General features: G+C 39.8%; 1 protein-coding gene across 3 annotated transcripts in view; it reads right to left on the bottom strand.

The window, feature by feature from the left end:
* The window catches only part of PLXNB2 (plexin B2), a 250,639-nt gene that overhangs the window by 60,650 nt on the left and 163,494 nt on the right, over positions 1-26,495 (bottom strand). For all 3 annotated transcript variants that reach the window (XM_064702756.1, XM_064702755.1, XM_064702757.1), the window contains exons 5-13: positions 17,647-18,760; positions 15,766-15,948; positions 14,479-14,601; positions 10,671-10,771; positions 8,447-8,573; positions 6,858-7,008; positions 4,230-4,344; positions 3,457-3,559; positions 2,881-2,982 (exon numbers count right to left, since the gene is read on the bottom strand). In XM_064702756.1, coding sequence (XP_064558826.1) covers positions 2,881-2,982; positions 3,457-3,559; positions 4,230-4,344; positions 6,858-7,008; positions 8,447-8,573; positions 10,671-10,771; positions 14,479-14,601; positions 15,766-15,948; positions 17,647-18,760 — 2,119 coding nt within the window. The remainder of the gene's footprint in view (positions 1-2,880; positions 2,983-3,456; positions 3,560-4,229; positions 4,345-6,857; positions 7,009-8,446; positions 8,574-10,670; positions 10,772-14,478; positions 14,602-15,765; positions 15,949-17,646; positions 18,761-26,495) is intronic.

Raw genomic sequence — 26,495 nt, 5'->3', positions numbered from 1 at the left:
TCTGCCTGTCCTGGATGGTGCTACTCCCACAAGAATGACAACAGCTTGGATTTTTCTCTCCTTCCTACTGAAATTCTTTCAGAGGAAGGAAGGGAAGAACAGTCAACAGCTCCTCCTCTTCTAGGCTATTTCCCTCCAGTGAAAGCTATCATGAGGGGACTTATTCTTTGTGCTTTAAGCATTCACAAGTTTACAGGAGCTTACAAAATGTGTGAGTTTATACTTCCACCCTCAATGGAAGTATAGCCGTTTCTGTATTTCCAGTATAGAAATAATTCTTGATATAGTCCAGCAACAGCAGTTTTTAAAGCCATTTTCTTCTCCTACTCACCAAGTAAGCCCTTTAATGTTCATCTCCACCTAGAGATGAAGATTCTTACACACACAATGTTGGACAGTACACTTAGTCACCCGTGGCAAGGCTGGGTGTGCAACACCCCTCTAAGTAAAACACAGATAAAATCAAGATAATAGAACTGGTAGTTCGAAGTGACATCACAACATTAATTTTCTGCTTTTTCTAAGAAAGAATTTAGGCAAGGAAAACAGGAGGAAAATGGATATACCAACGTCCTAACCAATAAAGACCTTAAATATGCTCATAGCTGCATGACTGCTAGCTTCAAAGATGCTGTAATGCCCAGCATATCCTGTAGCAAAATTGTTCCACATGAGAAGCCAAATGCTATTTAGCATTTGGGCTGTGGGCCAATCCCTACAAAATATCCATCCATGGCTTCTCCTGAGCCACCCTGTTTTCCATGAAATGTTTACCAAAGGCTAAGTGTAAGTTATGCCCTTCATTCAAATGAACTTTCAATCATCAAAGTTTCTTCTTCAGATAGAATAATCCCACAGGCATGAGTGCCTGTGTGATTACCACTATTTCATGCCTTATTTGTCTGTTATCACATGTATTAAAGGGCTGTGTATATAGCTGTAGTCACTGCGTGTGTTTGTTGAAGTCCTGTCACTAAAGGCATTCTTGTTTTTATTAAAAACACACCTCTGTAGCAGGATATATGGAGCTGACCCCATGACAGAGATGACATTTTCACATTGCTCCCACCCAAGAAAAATTACTCTGACATCATTTGACATTCATTGCTCTCCAGCATCTTTCCAGTTTTGGGACTATGCATTCACCTTGGCTTCCTACAGAGACTTGAACCCCTCACAAGACTTCCCAGTTCCAAGATAAATAAATACATTCTGTAGGCAAACTGTTAAACATTGCTACCCATGACAAAGCATCCAATCCACAGGATGTGTCTTTGCATTGTTAAAGGCAATTGACATCTCACAGAATTAAAAAACCCCAGCAGCCTTTTCTCCATTCCCTTTTTGTAACTAGTAGTTCAGAAAGATTAAAGTGCTTATTCATAGAATAATAAATTAGATGAAATAGTTTTTGCATCCCTGCTGTAATTTCTCCTTGGAGGACAAGGGTCCACTAGAAGTCAAATTCAGCACATCTAGATTATGCATCTGCCCTGAATTTCTCTAGAGAGAGAAAAGGCTCTTCCAATTATAACAAGGGAGCAGGAAACGATTTTCCTCTTGGGCAGAAAAACAGCGCTTGCCAATGTTAAGCAAAAGAAATAAAAGTATAATCTCCAGAATACTTTTCAATTAGCTGTGGGTGTAGGAGAGGTGTTGCATGCCACATGTTGCACACAGCCACATGTCCTACCAGGAACCAGTTCTGGCATCTTGGAGAACAGACCAAATTCTCCAAATTTGCATTTCACTGTCTGCATATATTTAAGGTCTTCAAACAAAAATGTTCATTTTTGAACATACGTTTTTATAGCACAGTTTTCATATATATGTCTATAGTATTGACACACATGGTCTTTACATGGTGCTTACAGGTTGCTTTTTGCACTTCTCTGAATACCCTTCTTACATTGCTATACTTCTGGCCTGTTGACCCTTTTCCATCCCTTGGCAGGAGCAGCAAAGGTGACAGAAGGAATTTAGAAGCTATACAGCATTCCAATTTGAAAAAGGAAAAAAAAATCCTCAAAACGAAGAGCCTTCTTTCCCATGATAGATGGCCAGTAGTAAAAGAAATCAATGTACTCCCCAGTGCATCTATCATCAATTCCCATTTACACAAAGACAACACAGAAACAAAGAATAGAAACTGATAACAATACTTGAGCTATCACCTAAAAATGGTTTTAAAGCTTCATTTTCATCCCACTAACAAATAACATTTTATGCATTGTCTAGACTATCATGTAATTAAAACCCTGGGGTCTATCTGACTTAGAGACTTCGTAATTTATTTTCCGGAAGCAAGTACTAAGAAAGAGAAGCCTTTGCTAGGGGTGAGAAAATACCTGATCTTCTGGTTTGATGGTCACACACACACACACACACACACAAAAGTGAAAGATGATGTTATCCAAACTAAGAAACTAAGAAACATTTAATGTCTGAGTGCATTTTTGTGTTTGGAAGGCGAAAACTTAAAAAAAATTAAGCACACAGAGTGATGTCATTCTAGAACAATGGCAACAAAACCCATCAAGTATTTTAATTAGAAAAAGATGTGAAACATTCACAATTCCTACAGCTCCTCTCATTTCACTACATGAAAAATAATTGTCCAGTGTTTTAATAGGTCCAGTCTACATCCTTTAAAATGCCCCCTCCATTTTAATAGTTGGAGTATTTTCTCCAACTCTGATTTTCTCTTGGCAATGACTCTACCACAGTAACTGATATTTTATCAAACTTGAATGCAGCCCTTTTCTTTCTTTAAATTACAAGCAGGATCTCCAGGGCACATGAACCAATGCTTTAGTTTAGGGGTGTGGATGCAGTTACGAGGCATTCAAATGACAGCTAGCATTGAATTATTCTGCTTACCTGGTAATAATCTAGATGTTTTCCCTCAAAATACACAGTTGTTTGGTACTCCATAGGTATTATTGAAGGGTCAGGGTTTAGAAACTGTGGGCATTCTCCTTCCTGGGGAGAGATACATTTTATATGCTATTACAAATATAAAATCTTATCACAACAAGCTCCAATGGCCTTTGGACAATACAGTGATTGTTCTGAAGAACTTCATGCTTAAAATACAGTGACAGATTTGATTACACCCTTTCAAATTAGACATGCTAAAAATGACTGCAGCATATGTCAAAGCTGTGGGTGATTATCTCTCCCTGCCTTGAAATCTCCTTCCTCCCATTGAAGCAAAATAGTAAAAGGCACAGAAATATCCTTTCAGGAATTATTCAGTCTCACTGCCCCGCCTCAATCACACCCTTAAATTCCCACCCCCGCACTGTCACTAAAAAAAAACCACCTTACACTTCTGGAGTTAACTTCAGAATCATTTTCAAATCTCTGATTCAACCAACTGATATGAGAGATCCAGCAAACAAAATATTGAAGTGTTCTAATAAAAAACCTAATAACCTTATTTTTAAACATTACCATATTTTGTTTAATCACATCTTGTACTGAAGAGGACTCTTCACAGATATGTCTCTTCCAGTCCCACTGGCAATTCCATCTATTGCTTGCACAGGAATAGCATCTACAAATATAACACGGTAGTCATGACAAATTGTCAGGCTTTTACCAAGAAAAGTAAACGAAATTCCATATATATTCACAGAGGGTAAATCAGTCTGTTAGAGTGTCCTTACTATATTAAGATCAAACTTCACAAGAACAGTTCAAGAACCCCCAAAAGCTATTTTATCCTTTAAATAAATATTTGAGCGGGGATCAGAAAATCATAGCATTTGCAAAAACTTTGAGATCAAGCCTGAGAGGACTGGAGGTGATTTTGATCAACCTTCATACGTAGGGATGAACAAAGGCTTTGGGCTGGCTGCACCTGCCCTGTCTGAAGGCACTGCAATCCAAAGCACCAAATTATCATCATTACAGGGCACAAGTTGGCACACAAATGTCCACATTGCTCACCTGCAGACACATTAGCAGCTCCAGAAATGGCAACACAATGAACTGGCCTTAATTATATGTGCCATGAATATTGCTATTCCATGCTTTATGCTGCTGGCTCACCAGGTGCCCTTCAACCATTTTTAAACTCCATTAAAATGTAAGGAAAAGGATTTGGACACTGGCAAATTTTGAGTGCTAAAGGCTTAACTATGAAATGATTGAGTAATTCAGGTGCCAGTTACCTAACACACCAAGCTACAAGATCTAAACATTTAAGAAGCTGAAATACTCACGGCTGATTTTCAATAAGATTCATTGCTTCTTCACAGTCATAAAAAGGGTAAGTATGTGATGCAAAAAAAATCTTGTTCTTTTCAAAGGTTAACTGAAGTGGAACTGAAACATGATCTGTCACAAAAGAAAAAAATATCCAAATGGTTGTTGAATTCTTCAGCTCTTGAGCTGAATGATACAATGATAACAGTTTTATTAATTTACAGGACATAAGCAAATATTTAACTATACTGTTAACACTCTCGATCTCGTGACTTAAAGTCTGTAAGTTCTGTTTTGTCTTTTTAGGCTTTGCAAAATTTTTCAGTGCATGATTCTCAGAAGAAAAACAGAGAGAGAAAAAAGGGGAGAAGAATATTAAAAGAATAGCTTTGTTTTATGGAAGTGTTTTTCAGTGGTGCTATTATCATGCTAGACTTTAAAAGAGTCTAGAAGAACAAGGAAAACTGATTAAAGACATAATTGAACAAGATGAAAACTGGCACAAGAACAGTAATTTTAAATAAAACATTTTCTTAAATATGAATATGTCTGCATGTAAAATTACTCCTTTCATTTGTGAATTAAAAATGTTACGTGAATTCAAGCAAGTGCTCTTTGTGGTTAATGCCCAACAGTGCCTGCAACAGTTACCACAGGCATTTGTGAGCTTCAGTTTGCCATACACGATTTCTCCACAAATGTACTTCTTGTCTGGATTATTACTAAAAAGTGAAACCATTTGAAATACCTTTTGCAGAAATCATTAAGCCCTTATGACAAGCTATTTCACAAGCTATTGAGCAACTTCAAACTCTGCTTTCCTTGAGCAGGTTCTTGGAAGACCATCAGCTGCTTGGCTGGGAGTTACCTCTGCCTGCACTGGGTCCCCTCGAATATTTCAGACTCACAGCAGTGACAGGGGATTTCCTAACAACAGGACTGGGAAAAGGCATCCTTCCTAGAAATTCCTTTTGGAACCAACCAACCAACCAACCACAACCCAGACTTGTCCAACATGAACAGGGCTTCTTAACAGTAACTGGATGTCTCAGGACTGCCAGGAATACACAAATACCATGCATACAAATACATTAAGGGTAGGTGTCAAAAGAATGGGGCCAGACTGTTCAGATAGAGCAAGGAAAAACAAACTGAGACACAGGAGGTCCATCTGAATAGGAAGACAAACATCTTTACTTTGAGGGTGACAGAGCACTGGAAAAGGGTGCCCAGAGAGGTTGTGAAGTCTCCTTCTCTGGAGACATTCAAAACCCACCTGGAGGAGATACTGTGCAATCTGCTTTAGGAAAACCTCCTTTAACAGGGGGATTACACTAGGTAACCTCCCCAGGTCCCTTCTGCCCCTAAAAATTCTGTGGTTCTGTGAATGCTTGTAGCTGCCTGCCTTCTCCTGGAGTCTGCTGAGTTTCTGAGCACCCTAATACTTCTTTTGAACATCCTTTCAGATGTGCAACCAACTCAGAGTCATATTATTTCTAGATTACTTGTTTATTTTAATGCCTTCTCTGACAGACTTCTAGTCTTACATTTAGTGCTGGATGACATCCAGATATCACATTTATCAACCCCATTGCTTTATGTCTTGCTTTACAAATATTTAGGGAATGTGAATTGGCCTTAAATAACAGTGTACTCCTTTAACATTTAGCAGAATCTGATATACCACAATATACTCCAGCTAGTGTAAAATTCAATAATGAGATTTTAATGTAATTACTTTCCCTGCAACTAAAATTAGATTTTTACCTGTTTCAACCTTAAGAGAATTGAAATTTATCTTAAAAAGTGCTTCCAAGTACCACTTTGACAGTTCATGACTGTTAAAATGCATATAAAAGACTTATCCTCAGGGGTATGTCTGCAAGCTGTAAGAGCACATGTTTTTTGCTTGTAATTTCTCTTCAGATTTTTAAACTTGATACATAATAAACAGTGTTGTGTAATGAATTTCATTCCATGTGTTTATGCATCAAGATGTATGAACTATGGCATGAACAAAGCACTGTCTAGGAAACTGCACAGAATTATGGCTGGCAACAGACCTCAGGCCTATAATCAGTGCTTCAGAACAATGGTGCAGTCTTTCATTATATGATGAAGTATTTTTCCATCAGGCTTACTGCTGCAGAAGTTGGAGGACACACAGAAGAAGAGGCAGAGGGCTGGATGCTAGGAAGGATAGGCTTGTAACATGAACCAGAAAAAAGCCACTGAAGTATTGTTGACCAGAGCAAAACTAAGAAGTCAGACACGAATTCCTTCATAGCTGAAGCAGGTAGAAATCCCTTCTCTCCCCACAAGCCAGAGTGCTTAGGCTTAGAGTAGGGTAACTGGGTTTTGTTTGTTTGGGACACAGAGTAGCACCTCTCTGACTCCATGGCTATGTCTCTCCTAAGCTACTGTTTCAGGTTTCCAGGAGAAAAACTGGGAATGCTACAGCTTGTAAATATATCAACAGAAAAAGTTTGAGCAAACTGACAGTTCAGCAACAGATTATTTGGGGAAAAGGACTGGAAAGGGAAAAAAACCCATTTTGTAGGCACATCATATAAGAGCATAACATTGGAAACAACAGTCTAGTTCTTTTCTCTTATTATCCATGTAGGGTAGCAATATTTCTTTACCTTGATGTTTTGGTGTTGGAGGAATTATATCAGGGGGATCACAGATAATAACCCCGTCTTTCAACTGAGCAGAATGCACTGTTTCACCAAAGGTACAGCAAACCTTGTCACTCTCAGTCAAAGTTGGCATGGGACTTACAGTCAGTTCCACCTGGAAATAAAATTTTAAAGCGGTAAAACATTTGAAACAAATGAGCCAAGACCCAGTAAGACTTGGAAAATTTCAATTTCAAAGGTGATATTTTAGTTTGCTTCACAGAACATGGCTGTCCTTTTCAATTTTTACTTCTTCCCATCTGTTAATCTTTTCTCCTTAAACCCCTACCAGTCTTTCCAGGCTGGGTCTTTGTTGAATCAGACTGATACAAAAACCTCTTGTCCTGTCAATGCATTAGACCAGAACAAAATTGTCTGTACAGACACACCCAAAACCTTTTATTCTTGTCCTCAGCATCCAGTTCAGCAACAGTAAACACAGTGGTTAACACTTAAACTCTGACAAAATTAATTAATATTACATTAACCTTAGGTGTTCTTAGTGAGTAATGAAAACAGAGCTGGATAGGCTGGAAATGGTGGAGTTTGAAAGGGATAAACAAAAAAGTGGCTTCCTCAAGACTCCATGCAAACGCAAAAAATCCAATACTGAGAAAGGATTTCTGAATGGTGATGAGATCTTATCTTCCTCAGAGAAAGAAAGCATTTGAGAAACTAAAAATAACTAAATAAGATGGGAAAACATAACGAGGAAAGAGAAAACAATTCAGTTGAAATTTGGGATCTTGTTCTTGACTTAATGTTTCAAGTGTGTTAATTACACAGTCTAACTTTCCATTTTGTATTGCCAGTAGAAAAGACAATTATCCCTTTCTCACTGAAAGCAGTTATTCTCTAATAATATTTTTATTCAGCATAGAAATGGCCTTAACACAATGCTGTTTACATAATTTAGAAGTGGGATTGAAGTGACTTGAAAGAAAGTTTCTTTATTTCTGATTAAGAGGAATTAAAAGTCATTTTATTGATTTTACTTGCTGAACACCCCCAGGAAGCACCCAGTCTGCACTGGCATGCCCCATTTGGAATTACAGCAAGCTATGACACCCTGATCACACTCCAAAAAGTCAGTTTTATAGTTTTTTGCCATAGAGTAATTTTGCATGCTGAATTTACCTTCTCCATGCATCTGCTGTGTAGGCAAATCCACTGCTGATTTTAAAGCAACATCTTATGGCTTCATGGCTTACCTAAGTTCATGCCCAAGTAAGCTGAAAGGGCAGCATGAAATCTCCCCTACCAATTACTTTTTATGGGTTATACAACACTGTGCGACACTTTCATAATATTCAGGTAAGTGTAAGTGTTTATCATCCATACCAGTGCATCACTTTGGTTTACACAGGTCAGAAACTCAACCTGCAAGAGCAGCAGGCAAGAAGGAGCACTGTGAGAAATGACAGAGACTGAGACACCCAAACAGACTCCTATTCCTAGTCTCCACTGTGCATAAAGAAATCAGATATTCATCTTTCTGGTAGTCATATCAATGTGCTTCAAGAATATTTATAGAAATCATCATCCTGTCATACCTTAGCAGGAGCTCTGCGACTCATATTTAGAGGGTCTGCACTAATGATAGTCACACATGTGCCACTTGGACTCCACAGCCAGTGGTTCTCCTTATCAGCTGTACCACAGTCTGCCTTCTTTGTGCACCTGAAAAAAAAAATGAACAAAACCCAAGGCAGTATTATAGCTGGATTCTTCTTTCTCTGAATTATGCAACAATTTCACAATTAGAGACAGACATTGCAACACAAGATGACTACAAATTTGCTTTAATATTGACTAGTGGGGTTGCTATTAGAAATTTTTTAACAGAATAAGTGGTGCAATTACAATTGATGGTTTGACATGTCAAGACCAAGTGCCTACACTATTTTAGACAGCACCCTGAATCAGACAACCCAAATCCAGGTAGTGAGAGCATAGGAACCATGGGGCAGAGGAGCCATCTGAAATCAAGCTGATAATCTTCATTGCAATATGTAACAACATCCTGAATGAGAGGGCACAGACTGTTTTTTCCTGCAGGTCAAATGGCAGATACCTATGTGTTGCCACTGATAAGACACAGCACTCAAGAGAGCAAGATGCAACAGAGAAGTATTGCTGGGAGCATACAAGCTTGTGGATAACTTCTGTGTAACCCAATTGCTGCAAATGTTATTTTGTAGGGAATGTTTTCATTAACAACTGCCAGTATTTAAAACCTCTTTCTGCCAAGGCAGTGTCACAGTTGTGGAAGACAAGAGCACTTGCGCAGCCCCACCAAAAACACCAGAAGATTTTCCCAGCTCAAGTACAGGAAGAAATGCTGCAGTACAGAAGCTGCATGGGGCTACAAAAGCTTGTTTAGGTGGGGACAGTCTCATGGGAATTCTTTCCATTCTGTGCAAAGTGCAAAAGAAAATGCTGGAGTATCTCTGCTGTAGCAGAAAGTTGACTATTAACTCATCAGGGGCTTTAATGCAGTGCAGCTGTTGCACAGCACTGTCAAACCTCCTTTAAACAAATCATTTACATACAGAGTAAACATTCACATATTATATCCCTAAACACACTACTAAGTGCTGTGTGTAATCATGAGACAGAACTGAAACTTAGAATGAAGCACTTTTTTTCTCCCCTTTGGAAATAATATTAGCAAATGTGAAAATTCATGTTTGCCTGTTCTCAGAAACCATTAATATTTTGAGATATTGAGGTCAGTGGTCATATCAGAAACCTGAAGGGAAATCTAAGGAAAATTGCCTTTTTTATGATATATGCCAAAGCCTTCAACTCCCAGAAGCCCAGGAGGAGTTTGAGGTTACATTCCAAATTCTCAGGTTTCATCAACAGCAACTGAAACCCCAGGCTGGAGGAGTTACAGTATATTACATAAACCTGCACACACCACATAAGTTTCTCTGCAGTGCTCTATATTATGCTACATCAGGCTGATAGGTAACCTAATGCGATAGTTCACATTTTCAGGCAGGAAACGAGAAGCCTGAAATTCATCTGCATATTATAATTAAAGAGCCTCTTTGTTCCAACAGCAAGAAGTTAGAATCACGAATTCCCAACCACTCATGCCAAGGGGTTAATTAACTTAGTAGTCAAAGAGAGAACTGCAGGACTGCTCTTCCCTCTCGGCACTCTAATCAATGCAGAGTGTAAAGAAGAGACATTCCAGGGCTGTTCAGTGCTGTCCTAGTTTACATGTGCTTGAATATTCATTCAGTGAACCTCTGCAGATAGTCAGCAAAATGTCACTTTCTGCTCTCCTACAGGCAGGTGAGGGTTCCCTGTAGCTACACGTCTTGATAGATGATTATGTAAAACCAGCATTTGAACTATCCACTCTGTTTTAGACATGGAACACTTTTTTCTTTTATGTTCTTTTTTACACTTTACTGATGTACTTAAAATACACGCTGTAGTTTCTGAATCTGAAATAGGGAGCTTTTTTTTTATTTTCTGGGAGACCATGTGACTGTACAATTGAAAGAGTGATAAAACATACAGCTAGAAGATGAATAATCATTCTCAGTACCAGCAGAAAAGTATATGTTTTCCTAGACTAATCAAATCTGAAAAAGTCAGCGGGGACTTTTTTGTGCGCACAGAATATTGATATCAATGTCTCCGTGATAAAATGAAATGACTGCCAGGAGCACAAGGCTGAGTACCAAGGGCTGGGCTCAGCATGCCCAGCAGTCCCAGGGCACAGGGCAGAGCTGGGGCAGCTGTGGTGGCTGCACTCACCTGCCCTCCCGCACACACCAGCCGCAGTAGGGATCCCTTGCCTGGGCACACTTCTCACAGTCCGAGTACTTGTGGCAGTCCTGCACGGGCAATCGGTACACCTGGAAAAACAAGAGCAAGGCAAACCTATCAACTGAAGGTGGCATAAGGAGGTGGAAACATTTGTGGAACTTAGCTGTACAGCCTCATTACCTGTGGCAGCTGTATTATTATACTCAGAGCTCAGCCTGAGTATATTAAGTATATTATACATATTTTCTTTTCCCCCTTAACAAAGTCTAAATTCACATACTTTTTCCTGGTTTTTTTTCCCCACTCGAGTATTATCTAATCTGTCTTCAAAGTAATGTAGGACATTGTTATAATCAAGAATTATGAGCAAGCTTTACAAAAATTGAGCTTTTCAGTTCCTCCAGTTATATTACTTGTGGAAATCTGCACCTCAGGATAGAAACTGCATCAGCGATGCTCTGAATTCAAGAAGCAGCTACTGCAGGGTGGATACTTTCAAAAGACTAACTTGGTACTGACTAGATCATTTTTTAAAGAGAATATTCTCCTCTCCCTATCACTACCATGGAGGTGAAATTGTTTGGAAATGCACTTCTAGCCAGAAGGCATTTCAGAAAGTCTGCAAGCGTGAGAGAGCCAGGGTGTTTTGGGTTACTGCACTTCTCCGTGCATAACCTTCCACCATGGAATACATTCACTAAATAAAATGGAAATAATTATGACAGGAAGCAGCAGGGGAAAGAACATCATCAGTTCTTATGTCTCATTCCCCCAGTAAATGTACAGCTTCTAGTTTTGATTTCCTTTAGTGTGGAGAATAAACAACATTTTCTTTGGCTCACAGAAAGAAGAGTCATTCCTTTTAGCTGTGCTGCTGCAATGATGCAAGAGGAAAACAGGACATACATCTTCCAGTTTATGACTACACTTCACTTTTAAAGAGCACAAAAAGTATAGAAACAGAAACTCTGAGATGTAGGCTTTATAGCCTCATTTTAAAATAATGCTAGTCTCATCTCACTGGCAATTACAAAGTTACTTTGACAATCTGAGTTTGGCCTTTTCTTCATATTCAGAGAGTTAAAGAAAATGACTCAGTTAAGGAAAATGTCAATATTGCGCAATTTTCTTGCATTTATTAATACAGGGGTTACCTTTTCAGCATTGTCTTCTTTTTAGCTAACTGGAGCTGCATCACTGGCACTCATTCACTAACTGGTACCCATAAGTAATTTAAGATTCAGTCAATGATTTTTTTTATTTGACAAAATATTTGTTTCACAGTTCTGGCAGGCATAAACAAGCCCTAGAGATTGCTGTTCCTGCAAGTTTTGTGTGACCTTAATGACAAAAAAACCCTCACCAAACCGAAACCAAACCCAAAAAACAAGATCATTAACAGCCAATTACAAAATGCAAATAAATTAATTTTAGAGCTTTGCAAGTTGGCCCTCTAAATCAAAAAGTGCTAAAAAGTAAAACAAGCAAACAAGCTTGATCAGGCTAAGTGACTACCACAGTGACTGCTTTCCTCCAAACACATTAAGTACCTTAAGAAATATGGGATCCTACCGGTGATGTACACTTGGAATGAACCAGCATGAGAGGTGCTAAGCTCCTTTCCAAGTCCCACAAGAAGGTGCAAGGGGTTTCTCCTGCTCTCTGTTTAAACTTTAGGAGCAGAGGGGACTGACTGCTGAAAGCATTTGCTCAAAACCCCCCACTGCTCTTGGCACCACAACAGAAGCTGGGAGAAAAGAAAGAACTTGATTCTCACTATGGATCTTAACCTCTGTATTGTTTTTCCCTGATTTCTGTGTTTCTCTGATTTCTCTTTAAAGAAGTTATCACCTACCACATCACCACTTCCACTTTGTTCAAGTGCTCACAGAGCCCAAGCAATTAATTTCTAAATGCTGGGGCAGTCTGCATTTGCCAGGTAGCTCAGCAGCACGCATGCCTGTCAGTGCAGCCAGTTGTTCTTTATTGTTTACCTTTAACCATTAAAACACACAAATCAGGATTCTGATATCTCTATTCCCACAACCCACAGCCTAACCCACATGTCTAACCCAGAAGTACATATTTCATCTCTTATTCTTCCCCCCTTGCTTATGTCACCTTATTTCTCCCAGCTCCAAAGGCCTCCATTCTCCTCCTGTCTATCTGCTTCTAAAAGTGGGTGGGACTGCTCACTGTAATTAACTCCTGGAGATGACAGTAATGCAATGCCATTACAGAGCTCCTAACTTTAGCTATTCATATTTAAGCTAAACAGGTTTTGTAAAAGATAACTATTATTCACATTATTCAGAAACTGCAGTGTCTATGAGAGCTACTCGGATTTAAGTAAAATCCTTTCTTCAGCAGAAATTTGCTGCATTCTAAATTTAAATGTTTTGTAGTGATTGATTTTTTTTTGCAGGTTTTCTCAGAAAAAAGGTTGTCTGCTGTCTTTCTAAATTCTACCATTTTAAGCTGACTGTCATCAGAAAGCTTGTCTTCCTTCAGTGCTGCTGCTATTCCTTGCATTGCTCAGCAGCACACACAGTAGCCTGGTGCAGACCTCAGGGCTTTCACACCATGTGCCAGCTTGTCAAATGGGGGGCCAGGCCACCCAGAGTTTTGTGGACAATGTTGAAGCTTGGAGCTCTGTTCCAAATCTGAACAGAAGCCAAACGAGAAGTAAAAACAACTCGAAAAGAAAGAAAAAAGTAACCTCTCTCTCACACCGTCATATTATTAAATGCTTTTCCAGTTGTTTTTCTGGCATTTTTCTAATGTTGTTTCTAGCCTAAAAACCTTCAGCTAGGCTATAACATTCCTGCAGCAGGAATTTATATTAATCCCTTTAAAAAACAGCCATAAAACATTTTTCTTGCACTGTCTTCCCAAATATTCTCCTTTCATTCTCTTTCAGTCCCCTCATTCTCCCTGTGTTAGTGGTGCAGAGTATTTCCATGTTGCATTCCATGTCACTGGCAGGGCTGCAGATGGTCACAGCCCGTCACCCACCTTGTCCTGGAAAGCTGCTGAACAAAGTGTTTGAGGCTGGCAGCTCCACCTCCACAAAGAAAAGTGTCAGAAGAGGATTACCCCTGGGGATGGAGGAGAATCTGGCATCCCTCTCATTTCCTACTTGCCTTTTTTCTCCCATTTTTTACAGACCTCCATTGTGCCTTCACCTTACAGCAAAAAGAAGGGGCCTAGAAAAGATTGCCCATGCCCTTCCTAGTGAACTTGAACTTTTCCTACTGTACCCAGCTCTAGGAGAAGGTTGAATGAAAGTGTTTCCCAAATATATAATTCTCTACATTGCTTCTTAGTTTTCAACATTAAGACTCACAAAAACCACTGGTGGCTTTACAGACATGTCAGTGAGAACACATCAGGAGAGCATCCTGAGTCCTGAAATGCCCTTGAAAGGATCTGATGGCACCACGGCACCCACTGGTACCCCACACATCCCACACTGAGCGCTGGGACTGCCTGACCCTGAGGCGTGCTGGTGCCAAACATCTCCACTCCATCCCTCCCACAGAGCCTGCGTGACAGCTCCAGAGGGGATCTCACTTCCCATTATTCCCTGTCACTAAGCATCACGGATATTACAGTTCTCTGAGTCACAACAAGTCCATCAGCTTAGACTTGAGAAAGGTCTTCATACACACAGAGTAGGGGGAGTCCCACCAAATAGGGCAATTTCCAGGAACAACTGGAAAATGTATAAATCTCAGGTTAAGTTGCAGAGAAAGTGAAAGAGGGATGGGTCCTTAATGCAAGCAGGACACATTACCTTGTCTGTGGTCATCACGTACAGATTTTCCTGGGTTTGATCAAGGACTAGGTCCTTCTTTACAGGCTTGTTTGGTTCGATAGTAAGAGAGCTGTACTCAGCTGCAGTGGATGACAGGAACACCTATTTTGTGGAAGGAAGAAAAAAAAATGGTGGTTAATGTTGCCTTTTCCTCACAATTATCATTATATCTGGCTACTGCTGTAAAAGACATTAAAAATGTTTCTAAAAATAAATTAAGAACAAAAGGAGGACTAAGGCAAATCTTCAAGAAAGACATTGAGGTGCTGGAGAGTATTGAGAGAAGGGCAACAGAGCTGGTGAAGGGTCTGGAGGACACGTCTGAAGAGGAGCAGCGTAGGGTGTTCCGTCCGGTGAAACAGAGGCTCAGAGGAGACCTACACACTCCCTACAACTACCAAAAAGGAGGTTGCAGTGAGGTGGGGGTGGTCCCTTCTCACAATTAGCAAGCAAGAGGGGAAGAGGGAAAGGCCTCAATTTGTGCCAGGGAGGTTCAGACAGGGAAATACTTCTTCACAGGAAGGTTTGTTGACCATTAGAACAGGCTGCCCAGGCAGCTGGTTAATCACCATCCCTGAAGATATTTAAAAGACATAGAGGTGTGTCACTTGGGGACATAGACCCACAGAATCACTAAGGTTGGAAAATACCTCCAAGATCACAGAATCCAACTACTAAACTAGCATCACCATGTCCACCACCAAATCATGCGTCTAAGCACCACATCCATATGAATTTCCAAGTGGTTTGGTGGGACTTGGCAGTGCTAAGTTTAAGGCTGGACATGGCCATCACTCTCCTTCAAGCAAAAGAAGGTGTTTGGTGTTGCAGTCTTGAAATTTTAACACCACAAACATGTGAAACCTTGAGTGCCACACAATCAGAATTTATCAGAGCTTCAGCTTGGGCTTTTTATTGCCACTTCTATTCACTGAATGGCTAGAATGACTACAAAATGAAAAGTTGCTCTTAAACCAGTGTGAGCTTGAATAGAGATAAGGCTAAAGCTGTTAGATTACCTAAGGCTGTTTATATAAAGCTCTCAGTAGGTATGTAATCCTTCAGGAAAAGTGTCATTCAGGCAATGCTAATTCAATCTGAGTATCACATAGCTGAGGTACATTGGAAATAATGCATCTTTCCTTTGAGATGAAAAAAACCAAGCCCCTTGAGAATTTGCTCCTAGTATGAGATCTTACAAATCCCATTTTGACTTTCATAACCTTTTATATATACACTTTCCAGTCTCCCAGTCCAGTTGGTTACCTTAAGGATTTTCCCATCCGACGTTCCCAGAAAGGCCACGGTGTGCCCGTTCTCCACGGCCACGGTGACGGCCGTGAGGTTCATGCCCTCCTTCTGCAGCACCGGCCTCTCCACAACGCCGTTCCTGCTGCCCAAGAGGTACGGCAGGTGCTCGGAGCCACAGGGGAAGTTTTTGCTTGCATTCTAATAAGGAATAGCAATACAGAGTGATGTTAAACATGCAGATCACTAATTCCTAGCTGAAAATGAAGTGCAGCCCTATTACTAGACAATATAACACCCCTCAGACACTGAAGAGTAGGAAGAGAGAAATGGATTGTCTGGGCATTTGCCCCCAGCCAAAAGGCAGTAATCAGACAGCGGCCTGCTAATGGAGAACTGCTCCCATGCTTTCACTTTCCAGGAGACACAGGGAGAGAATTTTTTTTTTTCTGTTTCATAATAGCAGTGGTTTAAAAATTAACCAGTTGGTTTAATTAAAATGAACATGTCATAGAGACTGGTTTAACCAACTTTGCCTTGAAGACTGCTATTTTAATTGCTGTTTTGTTTCTTACTTTGCTGCAATCCATAAAATAGCAACTCCCTGGCAACAGTCTCATGAACTTCAAAACACTCCCTCTTCACTACGCTTTAATCCTGAGCGGCAGCAAGAGCTACCAGAAGGAAGTTCATTCACACCTTGCCTTTTCTGCTATATTTGGTAACAAAACCATGTTTCTGATCTGAAATCCACATCTTATTTTTGTCAGGAGCCATGGCCACTTGTCACATTCAGGATTTCTGTGTTTGATGCTCACCCCATATGCAGGGTACTGCAGCAAGTAACACTGGTGGTTTGAAGCAAAATGTGTAATTTTAACTCATCAGCACTAGTGACTTACTGTGTGGGAGATGGCTTCAGTCTCACAAGATGAAGAATTATGGGTCAATACCAAAAAAAGGTATTCCTATGCCCCATCTCTTCACTCCTCTCCCTCTCCAGCTGTTCACTCCTCTCCCTGCACTATAGCGCACCACTTCACAAGTTGTGCTCAAACAGCTGCTTAAGCAAGTGTGTACCTTGCTTAGGCTGAAAAATTAAGACATCCTCTTAAAAGCTGAGTTATTTTTAAGATGATTCAACTTCTCAACCCATTTAAGGGTTGGCTGCAGTAATGAATGAGTGGCATGCACAAGTGGGGCTTGGGAATAGAGTGATGTGGGCAAAACAATCATAAAGCCAACAGAAATGCTCAAAACTGCCTCTTAGATACAGCCATAGATTGAAGAACAGTAACTGAATGGTTGTAACAGTACTCTGCAAAAACCTTATAGTCAAGGTAATGACAGGCCATAAAAAGATGGCTGTCATGCTATACAAGTATTTTGAGCCACACCAAAACATGAACACCACCTGAATACAGGAAATCTGGGTATTTCAGTTGTCTAACAATACAAATACAAGTGAGAAAAAATGCTGAATTATAGATACCATTTAAAAGACTCTTAATACTATTGAAGAGCATTGTAAATACACTGACTGAAACTACAATTGTCTACAGTGATTACCCCAAAGTTGATCATGGATGTAAAAAATCCCTGCATTTGACTCAGTAACTCCTATACCAAAAGGAGTCCTTTAAAAAAATTGCATTTAGAAAAGCAACACTTATCTTTGAGAAAGCATCAAATCCTTTTTAAGACACTCAAAATTTTGTCACTTCTTACTTAACCTGGTCCACAACACCCTCACATTTCATTTCTATAGTGAATCCATCTATTGAGTTTTCAGTCATTTTAATACAGTTTAGCTCAAAGCCACCCTAAAACATGTAGTTGTATATTTTCCACAAACATTAACACCAATTCTAAAACTAATATTTATAGTATTCATATTACCAGTCCATGTAATGCACACGGGTTTTCTGCTGAAAAAAGTTTGTAAAATGAGCTGGTATTCTTTTTAGTGTAGCAATCGTTCCGGTTTTTTTCCATCTTTTCATTGATCTGCCGCAAGGAAAACACACACATGGCAGATTTTAGAGAGCCGTCATCTTTGTTTACTTTGCTGAAGAGTGCAAGAAGAACTTTGTCATCGGAAGGAGTATCTGCAGGATGTCCCTGCTGAGCCATGCTCTCAGCCAGCTCTTTTCCAGGGGTAGTGACGTAAGCAGAATGACAGTGGTCATAGGCACCATCATCATCATCTTTGCAACCCAAGTCCATTTCAAAGTAGGAATAATAATGGGCATCGTCCTTGCACAGACGTGCAATCAGTGTGCGGTTGTTGACAGGTTGTTTCTCTTGCTGATTAAAAATAAAATAAACATAATTTTTATCCTCAAAAACTGCCACAAATTGTTGTGTGCTTGATGAGTGATAAGCTGATTTAACAGCTGCTGAGTCTGTATACATTTCAAAAATGTCTTTCCCATCCCTGGCATAAAGCTGCCGAGTGCTGATTATGATGCCATTGTCATTTGGTCCATTCCCTTTCCCAACAAACAGCACCCGGTCGTTATTCAAAGAAGTGATCAGTCCCACAGTGGATACATTCTCATCGTTGCTTGCCACAAAGGACTTTTCTCCACTGCTGTCTACGTAGTACTTCTCATCGCTAATGTTTTGTAGATCTCTGATGGCACAGATTCCCTTGAAAAGGCTTCCACATACCACAGTTGTATTATCCACCTTGTTCAGCAACAGCAATTTGTTGTAATTGTCAGTCAGTACAGCCTCTTTACATTGATTTTCATCAATGGGAGGTGTGCATTTTTTGTTGTCCTTTCTTGGACCTGTTTCTACAGATCTGATTACTTCCAGGTTTTCTGTAAGCTGATACAGCGCATTTACCACTCCCAAATAGATTATCCCAGTGTCATTATCCACTGTTAGATGATTTAGCTCTGTAGCACTCTGAAAAAATTTCAGTTCCTCATTTCTGGATAAGGTGATGCAAAAACAGCTCAAGATGGTCAGTGGCCAGATCCATAAAGCCATTTCTATGTAGTACCTAAAAAGGGAAAGAAAATAATAACATGAAAAATATAGAAAAATATAATTTACACAAAACTGAGAAATGTGGAAGTTTTTCATTACTTAAATTCACTTATACTTGTGCACGTGTAGACAGCATGAAGATTATGGAAAGCCTCAAATCCTGTTAATTGCCCAGCAATTTAATCTGTTGGGGAAGGATTTAACAAGGTCATATGTCTAAACGATGATCATATAACCAATTAGATTGATTATATGATTGTGCTGAAGCACAATGAGAACAGACAATTTGAAACAACATGGAGTGACAAAATGTCAAGCACTGGTAGTGCTTGTCCAGACAGTATCATACTGTGCCAATTATTTACTGCTGAGGTTTTAAAAATAATTTGGAGAATCCCAGTTTCGGTTAGCTCTCCCTTAAGAGGTGTGGGGGGAATTTACATAAAAGTGTTGGAAACATTTTGTATTGTGGGATTTCCCCAGAAAGGAAAAAACCTTCCCCTGCACCTGGATCTGGGTGCTTTTTGAGAAGGCATTACACTAATCCTTCATATCATGGTGAAGCCAGAAGATGGTAGATCCCTTAACATGCAACATTGCCTTTTACTGTTGGTATGCATTAAGCTCCAACACTTTCATTCACTAGAGCACTGCAACTTAATAGTTTCAAATCTGTCTTAAGAACAACACGTAAAAATTTTTTGGGATTATGATTCTGTTACGTTTTTTTTTAAAAAACCCTTTCAGAACTGTTAGTTCCCAAGCAGATCGCCTCGCTGTTGGAATTAGAAAAACCTTCTGAAACTTGTAAGAAGGGTTCTAGTTCTAATCTGAAGAGTTAAATGAGGAGTCTCATCTGACTTCCTGAGGCCTGAACATTTTGTTAATGTTTTCTCAAAGTGTTTAGTTCTGAGAGCAGAAAATAAAAGGTGGCATGCTTGGACACAGTGATGTTAGGGGGAAAAGATGAATACTGTTTGGAGGAAGATCAAATATAATCCACCATATTTTCATTTTCAAAGTCAGCAATGGGATTCTTTAATCTGATGAGGAAAGAACCTATAAATTTACAAGGAATTTCAAGTTAAATCTGAAAATATCTGTAGTCTAAATAGAAAGGAAACTATTAAAAACACTGAAAAGACAAGAGAACCATTTAATAAAGCAATCTAACAGGCAACAGTCTCATAGGATGAAGAAAAGAACATGAAATGCCAAAACCAGAAACTGAAAAAAAAAACCTTTAAAAAATAACAATAAAGGAACCATCCTCCTTTATTACTTAGTCCGTTTTGGCAAGAGCAATAGAGTCTGGTGGGATATGAAAGAGAATGGCTGAATCATCACTTATACTGGATAACTAAGACTAAATGTTAACAACCTGGATGTAAAAGTCTAACAGGGAAGGAAGGGCTTTTGTTGTGAGCATAAGTAATCTGTGAGCTTCCCAAACCACCACAGCACTGCAGCAATGCATAAAGACAATGCCTGCTCTCCAGCATTTGAGTGTGTTTTGCTCCTCTATGGAGAAAATGCATGTGCAATGGTGAGATCAACTGCCCTAAAATCAGAGTGAACTAAACTCTATATCCCCAAAAATCTACTATGTGTACTCAGGATAAAGAAAACACTAACTTCGAGCTTGTTTTGCTGAAGGTCCTATCATGTACCATTAGTACTAGCTATAAAATAATGCCAGAGACAAGAGAGTACATCACCAGCAGCACAAGCTGGACCTTCTAATGATAGATTGAGTTCCTATGACAGTGATCAAGAAAAGGCTAAGACTTATAACCTGTTCTCCAGACACACAGACTTCAGCACATGCTTTGCAATGTAATGAAGTTTTGGATCTCTTTACAACAACAGTTGACCAGCTCTAAGGAACCCAGAGTTCCTCTGAATTCTTCTCTTTTCTTACTGTTCCCAAGGACTTCAATTTTCCAGCTTTGATCCTATCTCACTTCTCCCTTGCTAAATGATATGTGATAATGCTTGTCATCTAGTTTCAAATATTATCCCTTACAGTTACCTGCAATGGAATAAAAAAACCAGCTTGACATGCTACTGCAGTGTTTTTTCACACCAGTTTTATCACTCTATTACCTATTGTACAAGGATCAAATGCAGAATTGAGATTAATTTGTTCCTGCTTTTCTCACAAGGTAATTATTTTTAGATTATTATATTCTCTGCTCTCAGTCAAAGAAACCCCCATAAATAGCTCTACTTACAAAAAGTGCCTTAAATGAATGGAAAATAATTCATTGTACCTTAATTTCAGTACTCAGTTCCCCTCCACGTTCCTGTATTTCAGGGAATCGAAAAAACCCATTTTGTCCATTGGTGGCACCCAGGACACAAAGGCTGCATTTCCAATACTCCTGCCTTTGCTCTAGGAGAACGAAGAGCCTTGCTGGTCTGTGCCAGAACCAGAACTTAATAAAAAGTACATTTTGCACGTCTGAACCAGTCTCTTAGAGGAGTAATTAATTCTCAGTATAAAACTGGGTAATGCTTCCTCTCTATTTTCTGCCTTGTTTACTTATAAATTTTTTGACTTAAATTATTCAGAACTACATGCACTCTCCATTAATAATGCCTTATCTTTGTTTGTTTATTTGCTTGTTTTTGTTATTTACTCCCTGCCACTCCTGTGTCATGCCAACCCCCATCAGATCAGCTCTGATCTCTATGCAAGGTAACAGTTCAGTTCATCATTCTCTATAATTATTAGTTTCACTTTCCAAACTCTCTCCAAAGCACATAGTAAACAAAAATTAAATACACTATGAAGAGATTCAGAATTAAACTCTCCTTCACTTATCAAATAACAGGCTTAAGAAAATTAAAAAAGTAAATAGAATGAAATTAGATGAACTACAACCACAGGCCACTTTCACCTATTTTTAACTTAATTGGGAAGAAGCAGCTGGAAGAATCCTTCTATGACCAGCTGGTGTGATAAGAATGCCAGAGCTGCTATTAACACAGGTGCTGCACTGAATTAGATGCTCTGGGAATGTATCAAGAAGCAGTCTCCTGCTGTGAAAAACTTCCGTTCCAAATGAACAAGTTGCAGACACACAAGAGAAAAGGTGCAAGAAGCACAGGCTGGAGCACGGAATCCATGATGCTCTGCACAGGAAATGTGTTTCCAATGGCTTAACCACATACTGTATTTACACACAGGCTGGGTGGCTTACTCTAATTAATGCCCTGGTCCTGAGAGCTGCCATACAACCTCCACCCTCAATTTGCACTTAGTTTTAAACCCTTAGCAGATTCAGGATATAAGAAAACCAACAGAGCATTTGCCTACATAATTTTCTTTTCTCTCTCAAAGTCTCCATTCAGTCTCTTGTCCCTTCTACTGCTTCCTACAAGAAATATGAAATTCTAGAATTTATGTGCAGGAAACACAGGGCACCCAGGAGAACACTTCATTCAGGGGAACTGCCAGAAAGTGACACTGTGTTGGTAATCACAGTGTCTGTGAGCTCTGCCTCACAGACATCAATTTTAAAGCAACTACCCATAACTTTGTATCTTTCTACTCATGCAAGACCAATAACCTTAAACAACACCCACTTCTTCAAAAGGAATGCAGAAAAAGGAGCATCTGTAATCTACCAGCACAAAGTGAGCTTCAAATTGACTTCACATTGTTATAAACAACCCTAAGAAGTAGCACTAGCACCACACTGACGTGGACTTGGCAGGTGTTCTCCTTGAGTGTAAAATCATCTGCTGTGCCTGAACACAGGAACCTTCAACTTTCCAGCCATTCCCCATCACCTTAGCCTTTGATATATTTTTAGCTTTATGCTAATTAATTTCTTACATTTGCTTCAGCTGAAGTGAAAGAATACCAAATTTTGTCTGAAACTGGAATAACAGAGAACTAAAACAAGTGTTTTTCCCAACAAACAATAGACAAGAAGATCTTCACTGAAGGAAGATCTTCACCATTTTAGCTTCTGTGGTTTTTTGCAGAGTATTTCTTACTAATCACACAGATACTTAATTAAGCCCTGCTACATCCTCTCATCCAGACAAAATTTTTTTACTTGAAATTCTGATCGAGAGACAAGCACTTCTGCCAAGCAAGGCAGGTACTGATATGCTTTAATGGCAAGAGATGCAGAAAACTGTGGTTCTCCCAGGAACCTTTCCCTTAATCAGAAGGACTCTAAAAGATGTACAAGACACTTTAATTGGAAAAAAAAATTGATAAAAAAAGACACAAAAATTGCGACATAAAAAAGGTACTATCCAAAGAATGCACTCCAACTGCATGGTTATTTGGGGAAAGATGAATGAGGATTCTCTTCTCTCTCATTTTGAGTAACTTTCTAGCTTTTATTAAGTGTGCCAAAGATTGAAAAGAATTCAGCTTTCAGTTTTGGGCTCAAAAGAAGTCGAAAAAGAAACTGTAAAATGTATGAGAAGCAAGGGAAGAGCAGCTTTTCAGTCTGGATTTCAAAGCTTCTACTTCTGCAAGCGTTGTAGGTAAAAGTAAACTCTTCCTCAGTTACAACTTTGACTAATATTTCCTAAAACAAATGAGCAATGGAGCTCACTGGTTCAGAGAATGAATCACCTCAAACAACACTGCAGGATTCAAACCCTTTCCACGAGAGCACAGCAACATACAAGAAAGGTTTGGACAGAGAGGAACAACTCTGTTGGTATATTGTGCCACACATCCAAAATTGGCAGAACCAGTGAGAACAGTGATGACTGTGATGGTGCCCATGCCTGTAGCTGTGACAGTTTGCTGTTAGCAGATAGGACCTGTGGGTCAGAAAACTGTGGGAGGTCATGCTGTGGAGAATGAGAAACCAATATCCACTTCATTAGATGTTGTGATAGCCTGTACTGCTCAAAAGGAGCAATTTCCCTTCCCTTTCACCTCTCAAAACACAATTTACTAAGATGTACAGACCATCTTCATATGGAACAAAAAATCCCATCAGGCCACACTGCCTGTAAACTGGTAACATATGGACAAATACTTTAATACTCTTTCTATTCCTGGTGTGAAAGACAAAAGTTTTGCTTGTTTTCACAAGACAAATTTTAATTTTTATTTTTTAGTAATTTTCAATAATATAAGATTTATTTTTTTTTAATATGTGCAATAGTTATATTGACATGGTTCTGTTACAATGACTAGTTGAAAATTATGGATTTTCCAAGGAAATAATGAATGTTATACCCTCAGTCCCTGTGCATTCTGTTGCTGTTTCCTGCAGTCCCAGGGAAAACAAATGGAAGACACATGGAAACACAAATTCAGGTTACTGAAAACCTGGGTTTCTTATATCAAGAATAAGCTGTGGTGCCCACTAAATCACTCTGTCACTCCATTCCTTGGCTAAACAGGCTGAGAAAAATATGATGAAAGGAACAGGGGTTGAGATAAGGACAGGGAGATTTCACTCATCAATTACTGTCACAGGTAAAACAGCTGCAACTTAGGGAAATTATTTTAATTTGTTGCCAATTAAAATCAGGGAAGGATAATGAGAACTGAAACCAAACCTTTTCCCCACACTCTCCGTTTTTCCTGGGCTCAATTTTACTCCCAAGCTCTCTACTTTCTTACTGCCAGCAGTGCAGAGAGGGCGGGAATGGCAGCTGCAGTCAGTTCATCACATCTCTGCCACTCCCTCCTTGATGCACTCTTCCCCTGCTCCAGCATGTGTTCTGTCCCACATGAGACAGTCCTTCATGGCCTCCTCCAAAGTGATTCCTACCCATGGGCTGAAGTTCTTAATGAACTTTTCCAGAGTGGATCCCTTCCACAGGGTGCAGTCCTTCAGGAACAGACTGCTCCAGGGCAGGTCCCCACAGAGTGACAGAACCTGCCACCAAAACCTGCTGCAGTGGGGCTCCTCTCTCCACAGGGCACTGGTCCTGCCAGGGGCCTGCTCCAGTATGAGCTCCCCACAGGGTCACATTGTTCTTTGGTCTGGGCTCCTCCAGGGCTGCAGGTGGATCTCTGCTCCCCCTGCTCCTCCCTGGGCTGCAGGGGCACAGCTGCCTCCCCATGGGCTGCACCAGGGGAATCCCAGCTCTGGGGCCTGGAGCACCTCCTGCCTCCCCATCTTCCTCCACTGACCTTGGTGTCTAAAGAGTTGTTTGTCTCACAATTTTTTTACTGCTCTCTCCTTGCTTCTCCTGCACAGCAGGTTTTCCCACTTAAACCCATTATCCCTGAGCAGTTTGGCCCTGACCGGGCCAGGTCTGTTTTGGAGCTGGCTGGCATTGGCTCTGTTGGACATGGATGGGGGCAGCTTCTGGCAGCTGCTCACAGAAAACATCCTTGTAGTTCCATCACCAAATCCTTGCGATGCAAACCCAATATACCTAAACCATGGTTTCACCTGTCAAGAATATGTTGTGCTTTGGTCCAAAGGGGAGTGAATCTATGTCTTGTGCCTACATCATCAGCAGAGGCCAGCAGTGTCTGGGAGAGGAGGGAATGCAGTGCAGGCTTCCCCTGGGAAAGGGGCACGAGGAAGAAGATGCTTCCATCACTCTGGAAACTCTCATCTTTCAGAAGATCTGAGATAGCAGCAGCAAAAAGATCTAGATAACTCTCTGCCTGAGATAACCCTTTAACCCAAGTGGACACTGTGGCATCCTACAGCTGGCTGAGCTGGGAGATCAAGGGCAAAGGGATGTATTTGAAAGGATGAGGAAATGTTGTATGAGCAAGATGATTCAAAGGGAATTTTAAGGACCTTTTTTTTAAAATTTTGCTTACACCTTTATCCACCTTCACACAAGTTTAAAAAAATGAGTTTTGGGAACCTGAACCACCAATTATTTACCAAAGATCACCAAATGTTTCTCACAGGCTTCAAAGGGGTAGGAAGGGGATTAAACAGGGTACCTCATCCAGCCTCTAGTATCCCTGGCAAGTACAGTAAAACACTATTGCTGCATGCCACCAGGCTAAACAGTAATGTTTTCTTGTCCCACCTTAGAAAAGGTTTCTCCAGGCATTGCAATTGTTTTAACAGCTGAAGAACACAACTGCCTTTTACAGTAGGTTCTATATCCATCAACATCCCAGCATACCTATGACAGGGACTCTCATGAACTTTGTGCAAAATTGGCAGGATTGTGTTAAAAGTTTAAGAGAGGCAAACAGCTGGAAAATTCAGAATTCATATTAATAATTATGCTATTAGCTTCAAGCTAAATTAATAACACTATTAGTAGTTGGAATCAAAACCTTTCATCCATGTACACCTGAACTTTAAAGTATTTAATATTCTGATCCATATCCAAATTCAGAGCAAGATGGAGCCATGTGAGCCTTAATTTTTCAACTAGGAGTCACTCAAAAGAGCATTAACAGCAGGTAATGAGGACTAAGAAAATGCATACTTAAAAATTTTTGCTATTGCACTCCAGAACTTCCAATAATGTCCTGTTTCTGCAACATCAGCAGGTAAACAAAAGAGAAGAGTAGCACTTGGCAGATTTATATGCACTCTTGGAAGCAGAGACTCGAATGAATTCCCTGGTTAATTTCAGTGAGACTTGGCAATGTTTTGATTTTGAAAATCTTTTACACCATAGATTCTGCCATAGTCCAAGGACAGGTTTTTTGGCTGGTCTTAGAAATCAAAATAAATTTTTTTTTTAATGAAAATACTTTCAATATTTTATGGTGCCAAGCAGCTTAAAAAAAAGTCAATAAAAACAGTTTCTGTGGAGAGACCTCATTT

The sequence above is a fragment of the Zonotrichia leucophrys genome, chromosome 1A (assembly GCF_028769735.1).
Source record: "Zonotrichia leucophrys gambelii isolate GWCS_2022_RI chromosome 1A, RI_Zleu_2.0, whole genome shotgun sequence".
Taxonomy (NCBI): domain Eukaryota; kingdom Metazoa; phylum Chordata; class Aves; order Passeriformes; family Passerellidae; genus Zonotrichia; species Zonotrichia leucophrys.
This window is presented reverse-complemented; position numbering and strand designations above follow the sequence as displayed.